The sequence below is a fragment of the Amblyraja radiata genome, chromosome 3, assembly GCF_010909765.2.
Source record: "Amblyraja radiata isolate CabotCenter1 chromosome 3, sAmbRad1.1.pri, whole genome shotgun sequence".
NCBI classification, from domain to species: Eukaryota; Metazoa; Chordata; class Chondrichthyes; order Rajiformes; family Rajidae; genus Amblyraja; species Amblyraja radiata.
Genome location: NC_045958.1, coordinates 46,526,295 through 46,548,748, shown reverse-complemented (window position 1 = coordinate 46,548,748; position 22,454 = coordinate 46,526,295). Strand labels below are relative to the sequence as shown.

Genomic DNA, 22,454 nt, shown 5'->3' with positions numbered 1-22,454 from the left:
CTCTGATTATTAGTAAGTACAGAAGCCTGAGGTATATGATATATCAGCTTGATCCAATAAATAAATTTTGGACCTGTAGCGACACCATACGTGACGAATAAAGATGAGTCGTCAGGCCGGTTTAAAGAATAATTTATTCGGTGGTAGTTGGTGTGCTAACTATAATACAATGTTGTTGCAGCTGAGCGAGGTTGTTCCCTCGTGCTCAGCTGCCAGTTGTCTCTTTAGGTCTCGTGGTGAGGAGCTTTTGTATCAGGACACTCCCTCTAGCCCATGACGTCACGTGCCCGCCCTCGTATCTCCTGACGAGGGTTCGAGCATGAGTGGCCCTGTTTAGGCTGACGCCACAGGACCCCCCCCCCAGAACCGGAGGAAGGAATAGAATGGTCGAGGGCGGGTCCTGCATGTGTGTCGGGGACACCGCGGGTGAGTGTCGGGACGGAGGCTCCACGGGCGCAGTCGACGCTCTGCGTGGGCGATCCCGAGGTACCGAGGGGTGCGAGAGGACCGATGCAGAAGCCGCCGGTCGGAAGAGACACAGCCGTATCTCCTCGACCAGCGAAGGGAGAGTGTCCTGAGAAATACGTCCCCCAGCAACGGCTGGGAGACGTCGGCAACAAGGAAGGAAAATAACGGTCGAGGGCGGCTCCTACACGTGGGCCAGGGACACCCCGGGCGGGAGTCGGGACGGAGGCTCCACGGGCGCAGTGACGCTCTGTGTGGGCGATCCCGAGGTACCGAGGGGTGCGAGAGGACCGATGCAGAAGCCGCCGGAGATAAAATAAACAAAACAATTCCTGAATCGGGCGTGGAAAAACAGTTAACACAAAATGAACAGCAACAAGAAAAATTACAGTGCCATCAGCGTCCAAAGTTCAAATTGTCCATAGTGCAGAATAGTGTTGCCGTGATGGCATCCAACCGGAAGATGGCGCTGTGGCCGGTAGTCAGGCTGCAGTGACGGCAGTCGTCCTGATGGTGGCGCTGTTGCCAGTAGTCAGGCTGCAGTGACGGCATCCGCCTGGAAGGTGGCGCTGTGACGGCGGTGAGGCTGCAGCGACGGCGGCTGACCTGTCGGTGGCGCTGTTGCCGGTGGTTGTGCTGCAGTGACGGCATCCAGCCGGAAAGTGGCGCTGTGGACGGCAAGTTTGTGTTTATCTGCCGGCCGGCCGCGGTGGCCATGTTTGTAGTCGTGCGGCCGCCTGTTTCAGGCAGCCGCGGTGGCCATTTTGCCGGCCGGCCGATTGAATCCCTGGGCCGGACAGGTAGACAGCGCCCAGGGATCTTCAGTGTTCCTGCCGGTGAGGTGATGAAAGGGCGTCTTCGGCAGGCGCCCCAGGTAAGCCCGAGCTATCAGGTGGCTAGGCCCTGGGCAGCGGCCAGCCTGTTGCGGTGCCGGGTCTGCCGGTGAGGTGCAAGGTGTGGAGCCGTGGCCGCGACGAGGCCTGTTGCGGTGACGGGTCTACAGCCGTGTCCGTGGTGAGGCCCGGTGCGGTGCAGGTGAGGTGAGGTCGGGGCAGGGCCTGGAGCCGTGTCTGCGGGAAGGCCTGGTGCGGTGCAGGGTGTGGGCCTAGCCTGTTGTCGGGAGCGGGAGAGCGGCAGGTACTCTCTCTCTCTGCTCCCCGGGCCGTCGGGTGTGCGTCGGTGTTGCTGTGGGGCAGGAGGCTGCTAAGCTCGCAGCTCCTGCAGCAGCTGGTGGAGCAACGGCGGCTGATAAAGCCTCTCCGCTCCAGTGGTCGGCTCTGGGCAGGTCATGCGGGGGAGCACGGCGGCCATCGCACAAGGCGGCCCGCCTAGTTGCCGGGAGCGGGAGAGCGGCAGCAGCGACGGCTTCGCAGCTCCGTTGAGCAGCAGCTGGTGGGGAAGAGGCGGCATACCTCACTGCAGGGCCGGGTTGGCTGCAGCATCGTTCTGCAGGGCTGGGCAGCCGGCTGCAGTCATCAGGTCTCCCGAGGCTGCGTGCTTCAGCAGTCCAAATTTCAATTCGGACAGTCGGGGGTCACCAGTGTAGCGGCACCATACGTGGCGAATAAAGATGAGTCGTCAGGCCGGTTTAAAGAATCATTTATTCGGTGGTAGTTGGTGCGCTAACTATAATACAATGTTGTTGCAGCTGAGCGAGGTTGTTCCCTCGTGCTCAGCTGCCAGTTGTCTCTTTAGGTCTCGTGGTGAGAGAGCTTTTGTATCAGGACACTCCCTCTAGCCCATGACGTCACGTGCCCGCCCTCGTATCTTCTGACGAGGGTTCGAGCATGAGTGGCCCTGTTTAGGCTGACGCCACGGACCAATCTTAAAATGTTCAAGTGTATTGAATAAGTATTCCCATACTACTCGATCAAACGCCTTCTCGGCATCAAGTGAAATGACACATTCTGGGGTTTTATTTGACGCTGTATATACAATATTCATTAATCTCCTAACGTTAAAGTATGAGTAACGATTTTTAATAAAACATGTCGGATCTTCAGAGATAATTTGCGGTAAAATATTTTCCAATCTCATAGCTAATATTTTGGAAAGAATTTTGAAATCTACATTTAACAGTGATATAGGCCTATATGATGTCACTTCAGTAGGGTCTTTATCTTTTTTAAGGATTAAAGAATCTCCTAGTGGCAGCATGCTGTAAAGGTTGCAAATTCGTTTGCTCCCTTAACTTTTAACCTTCACTTACCACTCTTTCAATGTTACTTGTGATTACTTGACTTCAAGGCACGGTCTAACTTTTCATAAAGTGTTGATAACACTTTTACACACCTTAATCGTGAAAAGGATGGAGACAAGAAGGAAAGGAGGCTCCCCAAGGAAGGAACAGGGGAAAGCCACAACCACAGCCACAGCTTCTGACTCCAGTATCATAGAAGCAATATCGAAAATGAACGATGAATTGAAAAATGAACTGAAAAATGAAATGAAAACAAGATTTGGCCGTTTGGAAGAAATGGTGAAAGGAGTTTCGACCAAATTGAAGGAAGTTCAAGGAAAGCTGACTATGTTACAAGATGAACTTCGTGAACAAAAGGAACAAATTGATAACTTGCGAACCCTGGGAGATTTGAAGATTGAAAAACTGGAACGGAGAATTAATGAAAATATTCGAGCACTTCAGCAATATAAGACTAAAAATATGGACCTGGAAAACAGAAGTCGTCGATTGAATTTACGAATTGTTGGTTTGCCGGAAGGTCAAGAAGGAGATAATGTTATAAAATATGCTTCTAAATTGATAAAGGAGACTTTCAACATTGAGCACAATGAAAATCTTCTGTTTTTGGATAACACACACAGGATTGGGAAGAAATCTGGTAATAAACCGAGACACTTGATTATTCAGTTTCATGTTTCGCAAATGAAGGCGAATATTCTCCAGGCAGCAAAAAAGTTGGGCGTGGTTGAATATGAAGGGTGCAAGTTTCGGTTTGTTCCTGATTATAGTTACGAGCTTTTGGAAATAAGAAAGTCCTTTCATAATGTAATGTCTGATCTGTTCAAGAAAAAGCTGCGCACAGCCTTACTTTATCCAGCTAGACGGCGTATACGACTTTTCAATGGTAACACTCGATTTTTTAACAATCCTCAAGATGCTTCCAGCTTTTTGGAGAGTTACGAGGGTGAAGGGGAGTAATTGATAGCTGATTAAGTTATAATTGGAGATTTACTGTTCCTATTTTGACAACATATCGTTTGGTAATGATTAAGAATTTAACTGGACGAGTTGTTTTTTTATATATACTAATTTTAAAGAATTTCTTTGTTAATTTGTGTTCCCCTGTCGTTGGGCAAATTAAGGGAACGCAGTTCTTGGTTTTTCATGTTTTGACCTTGGATAATAATATGTAGCACTCGCTCTTCAGTTCCATTGCCAGCATGTTTTTTTTTCCTCTCTTTCAAACGATAACAATGAACGTGTTGTGGCTATGGAGTGGCAAAATATGATCTTCTCTATGTCGGGTGCTGTTGCTAGGAGAAATGGGGGTAGGGAAGGGATTAGGTAGCTTACTGATCTATTGGTCAGTTTCGGGCTTTACAGGGGTGGGGGGGGGGGGGGGAGGAGTCTCTTGTTTCTTATTTAGTGTTCTTCATTTGTGCAAAATCTGAACTACAAAAATGTCTGAAATGTTGTCACTTCTGGCTCCACCCTAGATTTTTCTTCTTCCAGTATCATGAACTATTAGGCTTTAAGAAATTAACCCTTTAAATCACGCATGATTTTTACAAGCAATATGGATAAAGTTATTAACTTCCTTCTATGGAATGTGAATGGCTTGAACCATCCCATTTAGAGGAAAAAAGATGTAAAGCTCTTCGCAGACTAAATGCTCAGATTATCTTTGTTCAGGAAACTCATGTAAGGCAAGATGACAATCAACAATTTTTCAAGTTTTGGAGAGGACAGCAGTTTCATTCAAATTCACAGGCTAAGGTGAAAGGAATCTCTATTTTTATTGACTCCTCAATTCCGTTTGTTCATTATGAAACAATTTCTGATCCATATGGTAGATTTTTGGTGATTACCGGTATTCTTTATAAGCAAAAGGTTGCTATGGTGAATGTTTACGCACCAAATATTGATCACCCCGAGTTTTTTAAACAGTTAATTGCATCCTGTCCTAATTTAAATGAACACTTTTTAATAATGGGTGGAGATTTCAACTGCTGTCTGAACCCCATGATTGACAGATCTACATCTGATCATGATACTGACTGTAAAGGGAAATTCATTTAGTTGTCTCTAATTGAAACAATGACAATAAATTTGAATACAATACAATACAATACAATGCTTCCAAATAAATCAGCTAGTTTTATTAATTATATTTTACTTGACTCTGGAATGTTAGAAGTTTGGAGATTCTTACACCCAAATGACAAAGAATTTTCTTTTTTCTTTCATGTATATCATAGTTATTCTAGGATTGACCACTTTATAATAGATTCTTGGCTAGTTTCATTGGTCATTGCATGCGAGTATGATGCAATTGCTATTTCTGATCACGCACCGTTGAAACTATCAATCAAACTACATGATTCCAAGTTTAGTGCTAAACAATGGCGATTTAATGCTACTTTGCTTCAAGACTTAAACTTTATAAATTTTATTAAAGATCAGATTGCTTTTTACTTCTTGACAAACTCTACTGAAGAAATATCCAATGGTGTAGTCTGGGATGCTTTTAAGGCATATATTCGTGGACAAATTATTTCATACTCCGCGGGATTAAAAAACCAAACTCATAAAGAAATAGGTACATTGGCTGACGAGATTAAAGAAATTGATAAAAAATATTCAAAAGCTCCTAGTTTAGAGCTCTATAAGTAGCAATGTTACAAAATTTTGAGATTTAAAAAATCAAGTCTAATTTATCCCATCAGATAAAGCATAAAAAGAAGTTTAATTTGACACCTAATTCACTTTCGTATCTCATGTATTAAAAAAGCTATGGCCATTTTCATACTCGGAAATTAGCATCTTGTTCCCTATTGATTTTCTATGGACGTAACAAAAAAGCTGTGATCGTGGACAGTCAAAAGCCCATAACTTTCTTAAAAATTAAGAGAACTGAATGAAATTTTCAGTTATCATAGATTGAACCATTCTGAAACAAATATAAAATAATCTTACTTGGATGACCTGAAATTAAAGCATATAATTAGTTAGTTACCCAAGTGTAGCTAATTTCAAACTTCAATTACTAGATCTAAACATCTATCCATTTCTTAATAAATGATTAACATTTTTAAATAGCCTAAGTGTGCAAATAATATTCATAAATAATTCACAATAAAACATGATTTTTAAATCTCATTTACATTAATTTATAGGCCAAATGGAAGGAATTTAGTGTTCAATTGCTGTAAATTAAAGTCCATTTTAAATCAGCTTTCTAGTGGGATCCTGTGAACGCGCTGGTTTAGAACGTTCACATTGCGGTAGATTTGTGCCTCAAATGCCCAGAAAAATACTGCGGGATATAATGGGCCCAAAATAAGCTACTCGCAATATTAAACTTTGTATAAAAGGATCTTAAGAAGCCCTTTTTAATGTAAAAATAAGCTACAAACCTTCTGTGGTTTGCTTTATGAGACCCTGCGGTTGCTGGTGGTCGCGGGTTTAGAGATTGATTTTTAAACTACTATAACTATTATCCAAGGCCTTTAAAACTAATAATAGCTTTTGCGACGAGGTCTTCCAGCGATTTTTCGTTAATAATTAACTAGGCTGAACATCTTCGTTTTGAACAGCCTAGAGAAAATCGCGTTTTAAACCCGCCCCCCTCTAAACGGCGCCAAAATCGCGCACACCCGCAGCGACAGATTTTCAGCGACGCTTCAGGTAGGCTTTGCAACATACCTACTATAAGAATAGAATTGAACTTCAATTGAGAGGGGGCGCTGCACTGGCAGCAGCCTGTCGGCAGCGTGTCCGTTTTCCCCCCAACTTTTTTTATTTTTTTAGTATGTTTAAAAGTCTGTTTTTAATGTTTCTTTGTGTGTTATGTGTGGGGGTGGTGTGGGGGGAGTAAGGGGGAAACCGTTTCGGCCGCCTCTTCCATGGAGAGGCAATTTTTTCAGGTCGCCTCCCCCGTGGCCTAACAGCAAGGATCGGCGCGGACTTTCCCGGAGACGCGCCCGGAGCTTCAGCGGCGGGCGCAGCGTGGACTCTCGGCGCGGAGCGGGTGAGACCTCGCTGGAGGGGAGCGCTCCGTTACGCTGGCCCGCGGCAGCCGGCAGCCGGCAGCCTGAAGCCGCAGTCTGCAGAACTCCAGCTGGTGCGGCGTCTACAGCCCGGGATCCCTCGTGGAGGACCCGGGGGGAAGAAGAAGCTTCCACCGCCGGCCCGCGGCTGTCTTCTACCGCGGGTGCGGCATGGACTTAACATCACCCCAGGAGGGGAGCTTCGACCGCCGGCCCTGCAGACTGCGGTGCTTCCGGCTGCGGCACGGCAGGTACTTTAAAACTTTGACCGCCGGCCTGCGGCCTTCACCAGCCTGAAGCCACGGTCTCTGGTTGGGAAGAGCCGATCCTGGACTCACCTTGACTTTGACTTTGTCCCTTACCATCTGGACGCCCGCAGCAACGGCTGTGGAGGGTGGTGGTCCCGACCACGGGGGAAAATGGAGGAGGACTGGCCAAGCTCTGTGCCTTCCACCACAGTGATGAATGCTGTGGTGGATGTTTGTGTAAAAATTTTATTGTGGTTGTGTTCTTTATTATTGTCCGCTGCTGGCAACCCAAATACCACCGACCTTGGTTGTGTGGCAATTAAATTATATCAATTATATCAATCAATATGATTTGTTATTAGTATCACCGATTGAGAACCAGCTACTTAAAACCAAAAGTCAATTTTATATACATGGCGAAAAATCTGGTAAATTACTTGCTAATCAGTTGAAAGCGGTGTCGGCCAAGCGTCAGATTACTAAAGTGAGTAAACGGGATGGTACACTAACTGTAGACCATGACAAAATTAATAAATCCTTTCAGGAATTTTATACCTCCCTATACCAATCAGAATTTCCTACTGATTCCAATATAAGGCATGAGTTTTTAAAGAAACTGAATTTACCAAATTTACCATATAATGAGTCTCTGTTGTTAGATGAACCCATCACGGAAGAAGAAATACAGAAAGCAATTCTTTCAATGAATTTTGGGAAAGCTCCCGGTTTAGATGGGATTACAGTAGAATTTTTAAAGTATTTTTCAAATTTATTGTCTCCCTGGCTATGCAAGGTATTTAAAGAAGCCTTTTTAAGGAATCTTTACCACAATCTTTTTATGATGCCAGATCTTTGTGGGCATCTTTCTGTAAGGTCAGCATGGTCGATGCGGTCATTTCACTGTAAAACGACTAAGATCCATGTTAGTGTTAACAAAACAGCAGACCCGGTAGCGTAAGAGACCATGCCATCAAATGTATTGATAAAGACATTTGTATTTCCAGAATTTATTGTTTGAGACATTGTCTTTCATTGAGTATTGCTCTGGTGATGCTCCTTCTCTCTCTATCCACCACACATTATAATCACTGCCTTCCCGTCTTTCCCTCCCTGTGGGCTGAAACCTCTATTTTCAATTGCATTAAAACACCAATTAAACAACTGTCTGCCTATTTGGAAAATCCCATAATTGCCGGGATCTTGTATTCCACTCTCCTTTAAAACTCACTGAGTTCACTGTATTGTAATATCATGCAACAAAAATAAATCCAAAGTATGTTGGAGTATTATAGGAGTAACCTGCAACAATCCAGAAAATCAGCCTGTTGGGCACCACCATCTAGCGTGCTAGATTATTTGACTTTTACTGTATTCATCAAAATAGTGAGTGTTCTATAACTAGTTATAATGATCCCTGTTCTCTGGCATCATGAACCGTCCTTACTGTACAATCTTCCAGAGCGGGATCATCAGTTTCATTGTGATATGCCACTTTAGGCTTTGTCTTCTGTTTCCAAATGATATGGTTAAAACTCCCTTCCAATTTAATTCATTTCGAGCACTGAGATCACCGTGATGGTTTTCTCCAGCTTTTTCCCTTGCGACTCCAAGCGCATTTTTGATCTAATGTTTAAAGCCAATTAGCTATGTATTCTAGTGCATCTACGGCCTTTACAAAATTAAATTAAAATTGATTAGATACAGTGAAATGTGAAACAATGCATTCTGTTTGTGCAGCTTGTGATTGAGAGTTTGGAACTGATTGTTTCTGATTTTCAACTTCCAGGCTATTTTCTGACCTTTCTGGCTCCTGTGAACAACATCACGATAGTACAAGGCCAGACGGCGACCTTGCACTGCAAAGTTGCAGGGAAACCACTTCCAAACATAAGATGGCTGAAAAACGATGCACCGGTTTTTCAAGAAGCAAGACGGATTACAATAAGGAAAACCGAATACGGTTCCCGACTGCGAATTCAAGATCTGGACACAACCGATACAGGCTACTACCAGTGTGTCGCATCTAATGGGAATAAAACCATCACAGCTACCGGGGTACTATATGTGAAACTTGGTATGTCTTTTATTTTGGACACATATGTGAACAGAAGACCTTGAGTTTGGTTATTTTGTGCTCCCTCTCTACTGTTCTCACACTTGTTGAAATACTTCACAAATTACGCTGCTAATTACGATTCTCACAAAAGCAGAAAATGCTCGAAGTGCTCAGCAGGTCAGGCAGCAGTAGTGGAAAGAGAAAGTGAGCTAACATTTCAGGTTGGACTACACATCAGAAGAAAGGTTCTGCAACCTGAAACGTGAATGTTTGTCCTTCCACAGGTCCTGACATCCTAAGTGTTTCCAGCACCTTATGTTTTTGTCTCATATCTGCAGCACTGCAGATATTTAGATTTTCATTTAATTGCTATTGTCGCTTGTTTTCGTTCTGCACATCTTGTTCCTTCCTAGCAGGATACATGGAGCTGTTATGGCTCATTTTTTTCCCATCCAGTTGCTGACTCAAATCTCCTCAATTTACTTGTTTGTGATTCCACCTACTAGGCTAGTACCAGACCTTATACCAAGATCTGACCCCCAAAACCACACTGGCCCAGTTATGCAGCGTTGAGATAAACCGCACCGATTAAAAACAAAATCACATAACAGAAGTAAAGGAGCACGATGTAGAAACAAGGAACTGCAGGTGCTGGAATCTTGCGTAAAACATAAAATGCTGGTGTAACTCAGTAGATCGGGCAGCATCCGTGGGGGACATGGATAGGCGGCATTTGGGCTCAGAAACTTTCTCCAGACTAATTGTGGTGGGGGAGAGAAGGCAGGTACAAATACAGAGATAGGAACAGGTGTTATATCTCTTGCAGTTGTTAGGAAAAAGGTAACTGGGCAGGTGGTGGTTTGGGTGGGAAGGGATGAGGGGGTGGGGTGGAGGGGGGAGGCTGGGGGGAGTGGTGGGAGCCACATTTACTGAAGAAAGAGGACCTGAGATTATGATCTTTAGCTGGAATTACCAAAGTTAGTGTGAAATATTATTAAATCTGCTTGGCTTAGTTCAGAAATCGGTAAAAACAGGTATTTGTGAATGTATGAGATGATGATCAGCTATTCTAGAGCTGCAAGGAGTGGATCAGTGGGAAATTGAATGCAGTCATCACCATCCCACAGACCCTAAAAAACAATTTCTACAGGTGACCAAAATAGAAGGATATCCCCTGGGGCTCCATGTATATTGGATTTAAATATTTTTATTGTGTTAGAATGAGTAAGACCCACAGCCTTAACCATTGGCATCCTTCACAAAATATAGCCAAATGTGCTTGCTTGTGTGGAAACTCCATGCATTACTTTAGTTTAGTTTACTGTCACAGGTACAGAGAAAGCATTTTTCTTGCGTGCTATCCAGTCAGTGGAAAGGCTAAAGGGAATAAGTTTAAGTGCAAGACAAAGTCCAATAAAGTCCGATTAAAGATAGTCCAAGGGTCTCCAATGATGTAGATGGTATGTCAAGACCACTCTCTGGTTGGTGATAGGGCGAATCAGTTGCATGAGAAGAAACTGTCCCTGAATCTGGAGGTATGCGTTTTCAAACTTCTCTACCTTTTGCCTAATGGGAGAAAAGTCCATGTTACTTAACTCCGTGCAATACTGTGAGGGAACTCCATGCATTACACATACCTTGGTAATGCCACTAATATTAAAAATGAAAATATTGAATGTATTCAACTGATAACTTTTCACAGAAGCTGTCTGACAGAAGTATCTCCAGTGTTTACATTTTTTGTTTCAGATTTCTAATGTTACTTTTTTTTGCTTTTCATAGCTGTCAATAAGTTGCAGATATAAAGGTTGTATTTGGGGTTGTATTTATTTACTTCACTTTGCCTTTGCCAGGTTGGGACAATATCTCGACTAACTTGCATTATTCACATGAAGTGAGAAACACAGTTAACTCTCATCATAAGAACCCTTCTGTGCATTTTCTTTTTCAGTGGTTTGTGCTTTAATTTCAAATTTGAGAAACTGCAGTATTTTAGTTTTGGCACGTTAGACAGACCTGACTGCCAATATATGTTATTCTACTAATCAGGCTTCTTTACCTATTCAGATTCTTGGCTCGTGTTGGTTAGTTAATAATTCAGGAAATGGTGTCAGAGTCTGGGTCAACCTAGTTAGACCGAAGTAAAGGGGCAAAAACTAAATAGTTACGGCACTTGGCTTCTACAGGGCGCTTGGCAACATCCACAGGAGCAGCCCGTCGCAGATCCAGTATCTCGACACCCATCTCCATACAACCAGTCAACTACCTCGTCAAATACCTGCCAACTGAGGCAGACTCTGTCCATCCTACATTGGCTTCATCAGCCACCTTTATGTCTGTCGAATGGATTGTCGTTGACTCCAAGTAACTGCCTACGAAGCAGGTCTCTGATGTTGACTGTATTTGAGAGGGTTTGTAGCAGATACTCAGTATGGCGGGGGTTTCATTGTTTCAGGACTCTACAGCTTCAATTGATGTAATTTTGCGCTGTGTAATAGTATCACATCATATGTTTAGCACGTTTGACAAACTTACATTTCAATCATATTTGAAACTTCTGAATCAAGGTTTGTGGAAAGAAGTGCAAAAGTCACAGTCCCATCCCTTGTCTCAACAATTTATTTTTCAAAATAAATTTCATGCACCAGACTTCATGTCAGTGACGTCCAAACTTTCGGACTTGGAGGGCCAGTTTGAGGTTTTCGCAGAAGACTGTGGGTTGAAATCATTTCCAGCTGTTCCACACACACAGGCTACCGGGCATGTCTTGTGCAAAATGCTCATTTGCCATGATGCACAAATTCCATCATGCATGTAATAACATGGAACAGTGTGTGCCTGAAAATTCAGCTGATCTTAAGCATTGTATTGAGGCCTGCTTCAGCCTTGGAATATTCAAGTCTGGGAATTATTCAAACTACCAATTCAAAAGTTTGAGCACCCAGATTTGATTTTGGGTCTTAGTTTGGGCATCTGGTTTAGACAATTAATATATTAAACAGCCATTAAGAACTGGCAATGGATCTTGCAACATTTGCAAAAATCTGTAGAAATCAATCATCATTCAGAATTCTCTTTCTGGGGTACCAACTAGTTGAAATTACTTTTACCAAGGTTGGATTTGTAATCAGATTTTTTAATTGTATGATACAAAGTTGGCTATTAAAAAGAACTAAAGAAGAGTAACCGTGATATCACACATCAAGATTGCATTGCTTACCCAGAAGGATGTTGGAATGACTGCTGGGGACCTGGGAAGTAATGATATTCTAAGAATACTTTTGAGATTGATAAATATTCTGTCTAATATCCTCCCTTTATCAAATATTCTGTGGAAGACAATAATTAGCATCTCCGTGATTAAGCCACAATCCAATCAGCAATTTCCAGGTAACACTGGAGCTCGGTTAAAGGAGGAAATCTGGAAGCTATTGTTCTAGTAACCCTCCATAAACTCTGCTAAATACCTCATTGAGATCCTAGATATTTATCACACAACGAATGAACTATCAGTGCACACCCTTTCAATACCCAATAATACTGTCAAAGAGTTTTAGTATGTGCCGGTTAAAGTCCGAATTAACTAAAAATGTTGATGAGTTTTAATTACTGTCAATAACCAATACAGAACTAAAAATGTATTTCTAAAAATGGTCTTGTTCCTTCAGATTTTGATTGGAATTGGAGATCTAAACATTCGTTAAATTATTTTTTTAAATCCTAGTTCTCTTTCGTCTTTCAATAGCACCTTCCTTCCGTTAGGCCTTCCATATGTTATTTGGTATTTAATTAAATATTCAATCTAATATTTCCAGTTCTTGACTGTGCATGTTTCAGTGAGAACTATTCACTTTGATTGGAGAAGAGATATATTATTGCTTTCTAGATGCACTAAGAACCCCACAGAGGGCAATGTGCTATTTCAACTCTAATTCCTTTAAGCCTCGGTGCAAACACCGACAAAATGTTTACTGATAAGTGTATGTCAGTTGCCTCCGATTGACAGTGAAATCCTGTGCCAGGAGGAGAGGTCTTCAGGCAATGGCCCTTTAACTCTTCCTAAGACAAGAAACGTGTGGCAGGATTATTAATTGCTCAAGAATTAACTCAATATTTAGTGAGGTATTCATTTTAATTTTATATTCTTTTTTTATAGGTCAGTCTCCTACTCAAAATCCACATCACAGTTCACAGTAAGTATTGTTAGTTAGTGAATCAACAATTTCTATAATTTTCTTCAAAAATTTGCAAACATAAGGGCTTTATTTATACTTTTCCTTTAGAGTATTAATTTAAATATTTCCAATGTGAGCTATGGGGAAACGCCTTTCTGCATCCTTCCACAACAATATATTTGAGGGGGTGAATTCAACACACAGGAAAAAACGAAGGCAATAAACTATGTTCATAAAGTTTGGACACAAATGCAAATGCAGTTGCTGGAAACTGGAGCAACAAGCAAACTGAGGAGGAACTCAACGGGTCGATCAGCATCTCTGGAGGCAAATGGATAATCGATGTTTTAGGTTGAGACCTTGCATCATTCCTGAAGGATAACTATTCCTACAGATGCTATTTGACCCATTAAGTTCCTCCAGCTGTTTGATTATTACATCCTTAAGGTTTTGCTGCCTCTCCACTTTTTTCTTCACACTACACGAACCCCATCAACTATTTTACTCTGCACTTAGAATTGAACAAAAAGTTCAGAACTGCAGTACAATTTCACATTTGGCTTTTGCTTCTGTTTATTTGAACTTAATCTTGGGAAAATGGTTAATAAATAATTTAAAGTAATCATGTAGTTATTAATTTTCATTATTACAAATATACAATTTGGTTTTAATTTTGTTATTGCAGTAATCTACTGGAAGTGGCACTTATTGAGGAACGGTTTCAGTCTAATGCCAAGAAGTCCGCCTTTTGAGTTTGTGTGGAATTTTCTGTGTGAACAAAAATATTCTGCAACAACTCCTCAATTCTTGCAGCTTATTTTCTTTCCTTTGGTTTCAGTGTCTTGGGTCAATTCTTTCATTGCACAGACCTTGTTTCAGTGCAGCTGCCACCTCAAACTGACAAACGATATTTGTTGGTTTTACAACTTTCATTCCTGGCAATCCAGCCACACCAAACATAAGACGGACAGAATCTTGGAGAGCTAGATGTACAAAAGGTCAAAGGGAAAAGGCTGAAACAAAGGCTTCATTTCATTCCCATGTAATTCATCTCCAAAAGGAGGTGAAATAAATGTGTACAGTTCCAGCCAAGATCAACTTCTATTATTCAAGTGCATTTGCCAGTTTTTACTTCTTTAACCGTATTATGTGGAAGTAGAATGGGGCTATTTTTATGCTCTGGACTTGAAGATGATTCATTGCCCCATTTATTTTGAGGAATAATTTCCCACCTTTTCCATGTTTATACTGTGGGATATTTTCAGAGCCTTGGCAAGTAACATTGGAATGGCCATGCATCAGCGCGATTTGGTCATCTGCTGCTCAGGAAATATGAATATCATGTTAAACAACTGCATGCACGGCTACAATTGAAATTCAGGAAGGATGGTGATGTACAATTAAGAGGAGAGAGAGAGCATACAATGGAGCTAAAACATAAATGGAGAGGTAATCTTGGTGAAATCACTGTGGATATGATGAAAAAGCAGGGGAATAGATTAGAGATCCACAGTGTGGAAAAAGAAAGAGCATTAAATTCATAAACTTGGAAAACAAATATAGCAATGTTTTATAATTGGTAAAGATTCTATTTATCCACAGAAAAACTTTGATAGCGAAAATATGTGGTGAAAGGGGTACCATATTTTAGTGCTATGTGCCACAACTACAGCTAGGAAAGATCGAATCTCAATAATACTTTTTTCATCTATCTCTTCAGTTAATTTAATGAGGTTAATTCCCAGGAGTGCAGGACTGTCATATGTTGATAGAATAGACTATAGACAATATGTGCAGGAGTAGGCCATTCGGCCCTTCGAGCCAGCACCGCCATTCAATGTGATCATGGCTGATCATCCACAATCAGTACCCCGTTCCTGCCTTCTCCCCATATCCCCTGACTCCGCTATCTTCAAGAGCCCTATCGAGCTCTCTCTTAAAAATATCCAGAGAACCGGCCTCCACCACCCTCTGAGGCAGAGAATTCCACAGATTCACAACTCTCTGTGTGAAAAAGTGTTTTCACACAGAAGGTTGTGAATCTGTGGAATTCTCTGCCTCAGCAGACAGTGGAGGCCAATTCTCTGGATGCTTTCAAGAGAGAGTTAGAGTTCTTAAAGATAGCGGAATCAGGGGATATGGGGAGAAGGCAGGAACAGGGTACTGATTGTGGATGATCAGCCATGATCACAGTGAATGGCGGTGCAAGGCCGAATTGGCCTACTCCTGCACCTATTGTCTATTGTCAGTTTCACTAATTCTAACCATTAAATATAGTTAACATAGAATGGACAATGTCTGTGCCGAACACGATGCCTAGTTAAACTGATTTAATCTGCCTGCACATGATCCATATCCCTCTATTGTCTTCACTTCCATGTGAACCTAAAAGCCTCTTAAATGCCACTATCATATCTGCTTCCATTTCCAGGCTCCAGCATTCTCCGTAAATAACTTATCACATACATCTCCATTAAACTTTCCCCCTTATAGTTATGCCCTCTAGTGTTGGAAGTTAAAGAGTCAATGGACTATATTACAATTTTGGGGTACACAAAGAGCACGGAGTATCTTCTCTATAAGGGACTGCAATGTCCATCATGGGCAATGGCGTGGTAGCACCACCACTAACGAGCAGCCCATGTTGTAAAACACATCACTGTCTGACTGGGTTTGTTACAGGTAATGAGTGAACCAACAGAGAGATATAATTATTCATCTCACCCTCACCAATCTACCCGTGGCATATGTATTGTCCTTGACACATTGACAAAAGTGACTGTTGCAAGTCCTTTTGAGTCAATATCACATCTTCACACCGATCCTGGTGTGTGCTGCCACAGTCTAAATGGGATGGGTTTAATTCAGACCCAACAGCTCAAAATCATCTTCCATGTGGCGCTGTGGGCCATCAGCAGTGCTGAAATGTGCACTACCTCTATCCATGGTCTGGCATATCCTTTGCTTTACCATTACTATTGTTCCAGGGGATCAACACAGGCTCAATGACGAGTGCACAAATGATTCCAGAGAGCAGTTGCTTGAATAAAAATGAGGTGCCAGCCCAGTGAAGCTGTAATGCACAACTGTGCACAGCAGTAAGTGAGCTAAGCAATTTTGTAATCAACAAATCAAATTGAAGCTCTAATCTACTGCACTGTGCTGTCTATGCTGGTGGGCAGTTAAATAACCTACAAGAGGAGGAAGCTCCAGGAATATCCCCATCCTCAGTGATGGTAGGCCACAGCATGCAAGTGCTAGAAGGAAGATTGAAGAATTTGTAACCCTCCCAGGATTCCCACCATCCCAGAAGACACTCTGCAACCATTAAATCCACTCCAGGTGATGTCATGAAATGGCTGAGAGCATAGCATACAGCAGAGGTTACAGGACCAGCCAATACCTCAGCTGTAGAACTAGAGACCTGAACTTGCTTAGACTCTCCTCTTTAGACTGGTTATCTTCCCTCTCCACCTTCAGTCCTGATGTAGAGTCTCAACCCGAAATGTCTATGATTCCTTTCTCTCGCAACAGATGCTGCTCAACTTGCTGAGTTCCTCCAGCATTGTTTTTTGCTCCACATTCAAGCATCTGTAGTCTCTTGTGCACCACGTGCTCACCAATGCCTAGATTGGGTTTTGCCAAAATCGTAGATTCCAGACTTCATCGTAGCTTTGGCTCTACCATGGAACAATGGCCTGAATTCAAGAGGGGAAATGAAAATGACTGCCTTTAACATCAAGACAGCATTTCCCAGAATGTGACTTCAAGACACCTCATAAATAGTTGGCCGCCACTCCAATATTGGAATCATAACTTGCACAAAGGAAGATGGTTGTAGTGTAGGAAGGAATTGCAGATGCTGGTTGAAACCGAAAGCTTGGAGTAACTCAGTGGGTCAGACAGCTTCTCTGGAGAAAAGGAATAGGTGACGTTTTAGGTCGAGACCCTTCAGACTTGCACAGTTGCATAGATGGTAGAGCACCAGGGACCCAGGTTCAATCCTGAGCTTGAGTGCTGTTTTTGTGAAGTTTGCACGTTCTCCCTGTGACTGTATGGGTATCCTCCGGGTGTTCCATTTCCTCCCACATCCCAAAGACGTATAGGTTTGAAAATTAATTGGCTGCTGTAGGTTGTCCCTATTGTGTAGGGAGTAGATGCAAAAGTGGGATAACATAGAACTGGTGTGAATCTGTGATCCTTGGTCAGCGTGGACTCGGTGGACTGCAGTGCCTGTTTCCATACTCTATTCCTAAACTAAAACCAACATTCATAATATTATAGTATTTCACTTTTAAGCTAGAGTCAGTTATTAAAGATGGGCTAGCAGCACATTTGGAAAGTGGTGAAATCATTGGACAAAGTAAAACGGTCCTTTTCACAATGGCAGGCAGTGACTAGTGGGGTACCGCAAGGCTCAGTGCTGGGACCCCAACTATTTACAACATATATTAATGATTTGGACAAGGGAATTGAATGCAACATCTCCAAGTTTGCGGATGACACGAAGCTGGGGGTCAGTGTTAGCTGTGAGGAGGATGCTAGGAGGCTGCAAGGTGACTTGGATAGGTTGGGTGAGTGGGCAAATGCATGGCAGATGCAGTATAATGTGGATAAATGCGAGGTCATCCACTTTGGTGGCAAGAACAGGAAAGTAAACTATTATCTGAATGGTGGCCGATTAGGAAAAGGGGAGATGCAACGAGACCTGGGTGTCATGGTGCACCAGTCATTGAAAGTAGGCATGCAGGTGCAGCAGGCAGTGAAGAAAGCGAATGGTATGTTAGCATTCATAGCAAAATGATTTGAGTAGAAGAGCAGGGAGGTTCTACTGCAGTTGTACAGTGCCTTGGTGAGACCACACCTGGAGTATTGCGTACAGTTTTGGTCTCCTAATCTGAGGAAAGACATTCTTGCCATAGAGGGAGTACAGAGAAGGTTCACCAGACTGATTCCTGGGATGGCAGGACTTTCATATGAAGAAAGACTGGATAGACTCGGCTTGTACTCGCTAGAATTTAGAAGATTGAGGAGGGATCTTATAGAAACTCTCAAAATTATTAAGGGGTTGGACAGGCTAGATGCAAGAAGATTGTTCCCAATGTTGGGGAAGTCCAGAACAAGGGGTCACAGTTTAAGGATAAGGGGGAAGTATTTTAGGACCGAGATGAGAATTTATTTTTTCACACAGAGAGTGGTGAATCTATGGAATTCTCTGCCACAGAAGGTAGTTGAGGCCAGTTCATGGGCTATATTTAAGAGGGAGTTAGATGTGGCTAGAGGGATCAGGGGGTATGGAGAGAAGGCAGGTACAGGATACTGAGTTGGATGATCAGCCATGATCATATTGAATGACGGTGCAGGGCCGAATGGCCGAATGGTCTAGTCCTGCAACTATTTTCTAAGTTTGTGAATGAGAAACTGGTCTTAAATTTAATGTAACTTTTGTATGACAAAAGTTGTTTTAGATAGATTTAGAAATTTAGTTTTAAATGGTATGATGCTCAATGCCCAATATTCAAAGGAACATCTTTCAAAAGCCTTGCCTGTCAGAACATCGATTGAGCAAAATCTTTCAGTCCACCACCTGGAATTTGTTCAATTTCTGTGTGGGTCTTCACCTGCCCATTTTGTTGCACATTGGGATTCATTGACACAAGCACGGATCCAGGGCAAGAAGATGTGCTCCCGCAGAAATATCTACGAATGTAGGTGATACTAAGATAGTGACAAACTCCCCAAATTGTGCCTTTTATGGAGTCTCGGGCTGAATACGACGAGAAGGCCTACCGGGAGGAGGTGGCTGTTCTGGCACTCTGGTGCCAGGATAACAGCCTCCTCATGAACATCAAAAAAACGAAGGAGCTGATCATGGACTTTAGGAGGGCACATCATCCGAGGACGTACACTCCATTGAGGATAAATGGGGATCCTGTGGATAGGGTGAGCTGTTTTAAATATCTGGGAGTCCACATCTCCGAGGATATGACATGGACATCACACGCCTCAGCACTCGCGAGTAAGGCAAGGCAGCGCCTTTACCACCTCAGGCAATTGAGGAAATTCAGAGTGTCTCCGAGGATCCTCCAGTGTTTCTACACAGCGGCTGTGGAAAGCATCTTGTCCGGGAACATTACCATCTGGTTTGGGAATTGCTCTGCCCAGGACAGGAAGGCTCTGCAGAGAGTAGTGCGTTCGGCCGAACGCACTATGGGAACTTCACTCGCCCCCCTGCGTGAACTATACATCAGGAGGTGCAACTCCAGAGCCAATAAAATCATGAGAGACCCCTTCCACCCCTGCAACGGACTGTTTCAGCTGCTACGGTCAGGCAAGCGCCTCCGTTGCCATGCGGTGAGAACGGAGAGGTTGAGAAGGAGTTTCTTCCCAGAGGCCATTCGGACTGTAAATGCCTTTCTCACCAGGGACTAACTATACTGAACGTTTTTCCTTCCAATATTTATTATGTAAACGAATATGTGTGTTTATGATTGTGTTTATAGTTTGTTTGGTTGTTTGTTTGTTTGTCTTTTTGCACAAAGTCCGCGAGCATTGCCACTTTTCATTTCACTGCACATCTCGTATGTGTATGTAACGAATAAACTTGACTTGACTTGATAAGGGCCATAAAATCAGTCAGATCTAGGTAAAAAGTTGGCCAGAAAACGTGACATAATTCTCCGCATTTTCATTATGAAAAAAGTGTTTGCTATCAATCTGAACACTAGGTAGTCATTAACCTTTCGCTTTAGTTTCTTCATTTACACTACTTAAACTTGAATTATCCGATTACTTGGATATGTTTAAATGTGACCTGTATCACAAGAGTGGCCATCAGAATAGAATTCAGGTGTACAATCCGGCCTTTGTTTTAAGAGGTTTGTACACCACTGGTTTAAATGAAGTAGCTAAAGCAGGAAATACCCTATCCCTTTGACAGTCCCAACATGGGCTCCTACTAAAATGTATTTATTTTGCAGTGATGATGACAATGAAGATGGATTCTGCCAACCATACAGAGGAATTGCCTGTGCAAGATTCATTGGAAACCAGAGCATTTATGTTGATTCCCTCCAGATGCAGGGAGAAATTGAAAACCGAATTACCGGTAAGCATTCTATACCCCTATCATAAGAAATTACCTATTTGTGCTTCTCATTGAAGCGGGAACACTTTTTTAAGACAACCCATCAAATGTCACATTTAAAAATGTCGACTTATTGTTTGTATTTTATCTTTGAAAATATATTTATACCATGTGCATGCCACACAAACTGATTGTCTACAAGTTCAAACAAGGAGTCAGCATTTTTCTAGTTTTTGAACTCCAGCCATTGCTTTGTGGAACGGCTGTACTTTCTCTTTCTGTTTATTAAAGGCCTGATTAACGATGTTGGACTGTCATCTAAAGTCAGGGAAATAAAAAGTATAATTGGATTTTTTTTAAATAATAGCTCTTTAACTTTTTGATGACATGTCTGCAGATAAGAGTAACATAATTTAAAAGCTGGGGGAAAAAAACAGATTGTCCAAATTTGATTTGCGCTCGTTTGCCTCTTAATATCATGTGTGCTATCTCCTTCTGATGTTATCTGTGTCTTGATTTGACTATGTCTCGCACTGTGTGGGTCAAAAGCTGCAACTTGTTCTTCCTCAGCATTGCTGCTATTTAGTGATTGAAATACTGTCGATGCCTGTCTTTATAGGAAATCAGATTATGTAAAATGCCCAATGAATACAACACAAATGTCACATTTCACTTTTATTATTTCATTCCCACTAAAATGCTTACTGAATAATTTTGACAAGGTAGAGATACTATTATATATCCAGGAATTACTTATAAACATTAAGAAAGAATAAAGTAAACTGTAATTGTGCAAAATGGAAAAGTCCCCCAAAATCTTATGTTTAGTTCTGAGGAGGATAAAATTACAGTGTTCTTGCTTGAATCACATTTTCTGATCCATAAGATTAGTGGTATTTGATTTTTCTTGCTAGTTATTATACCACTCCCTTCATAAAATGAAATGAATTATGGCAGCTCTGCTTTGCTTTTGCCTTTATTCCCTGCTCTCCTTCTCTCTTTCCGCTGTTTCCCAGTCAGACCCTTGCTCCCTTAATATGCACGTTTTAATGAGCATGCTCCTGTGACACTGGTGTAAAAGACACTGCTCTCAATACTGATAACATATTTTACAATCTCTAAAATGCCAAAGGTGCCCACAAATTAATGTCAGGTAAATTTGTTTCCAATATGTACAGCATGTTCATTTCTCAACTAAATTACTGATTAGTTCATTATCTTTCCTTTTATTGATCAGATTAACTTCAGTGCTTTTTGTTCAAATGCTTACTTCAAATATGCAATTTCCGCATTGAATAACAAAGGATTATCAAACCATTGCTAGGATCCATGTACTGTGTTGACAATATGATTCATGCACTGAATATTCACATCCTGTAGTACAGAGACACCATATGGTAAAGTGAAGCAATTGCAGGCCTGTAGGTATTTTGAGATGCTGTGGTAATTAAATATTGTTTGACAAAGAAAAATGAATTGACTTACTAACATGCTTTCAAAGAATGAAGATCTAAAATTTGACGAATGATACAGCTTTTGAGTTTCCTTGGTGCTGTATTTTCTTGACAATCCATTAAAATTAGTTTGTGGTGCTTCGTGTAAAGTGCTGTCTGCATCTTGCATTCATTGCGCAATGAATCTTTATTTGTTCATGATAGACTATAGAGCCATTTTGCAACCAGTCTAATATAGCTTTGACAGCTGTTGCTGATGGTGTTGATTTGGAGGAAATTGATAAAATCTTGTCCTTTTGTGCTTTAAAGTGGATATATTTTGGTGATTCTTGCTGCCAGTAGACCTAAACCAAACAATTTTCAGAAACATAAGTGGAAGAGGTTATTCTGCATATCAGTATCAAAACAAAATCATTGACTTATGTAAAACAAATGTGAACAATCTACTTAAATTTGAATAGTTTCCATTTATGACCAGCAGCATCAAATTGATCAACCATTGGATTGTTGATCAGTATGTTCTGGTTAAAACCATTATTTCCCTTTGAAGTAAGGCCGTCCTTGATCGGAATTCAGGCTAAATAACTCTGTGAAGAAAACCACTACGTATATATGTACTTATGCTTTATTTTGATTTTTCTTTCTTAATTAGAAGTTTACTATTTAAATTTCACAACCTTTTCTTCAATGTTACTTGGCCACTAATTTTTTTAATCACTATTCTTAAGGCTAATATCA

General features: G+C 41.8%; 1 protein-coding gene across 3 annotated transcripts in view; it reads left to right on the top strand.

The window, feature by feature from the left end:
• Positions 1-22,454, top strand: part of ror2 (receptor tyrosine kinase like orphan receptor 2) — a 266,348-nt gene that overhangs the window by 229,154 nt on the left and 14,740 nt on the right. For all 3 annotated transcript variants that reach the window (XM_033017757.1, XM_033017756.1, XM_033017755.1), the window contains 3 exons: positions 8,731-9,018; positions 13,157-13,193; positions 20,156-20,283. In XM_033017757.1, the coding sequence (XP_032873648.1) occupies positions 8,731-9,018; positions 13,157-13,193; positions 20,156-20,283 (453 nt within the window). The remainder of the gene's footprint in view (positions 1-8,730; positions 9,019-13,156; positions 13,194-20,155; positions 20,284-22,454) is intronic.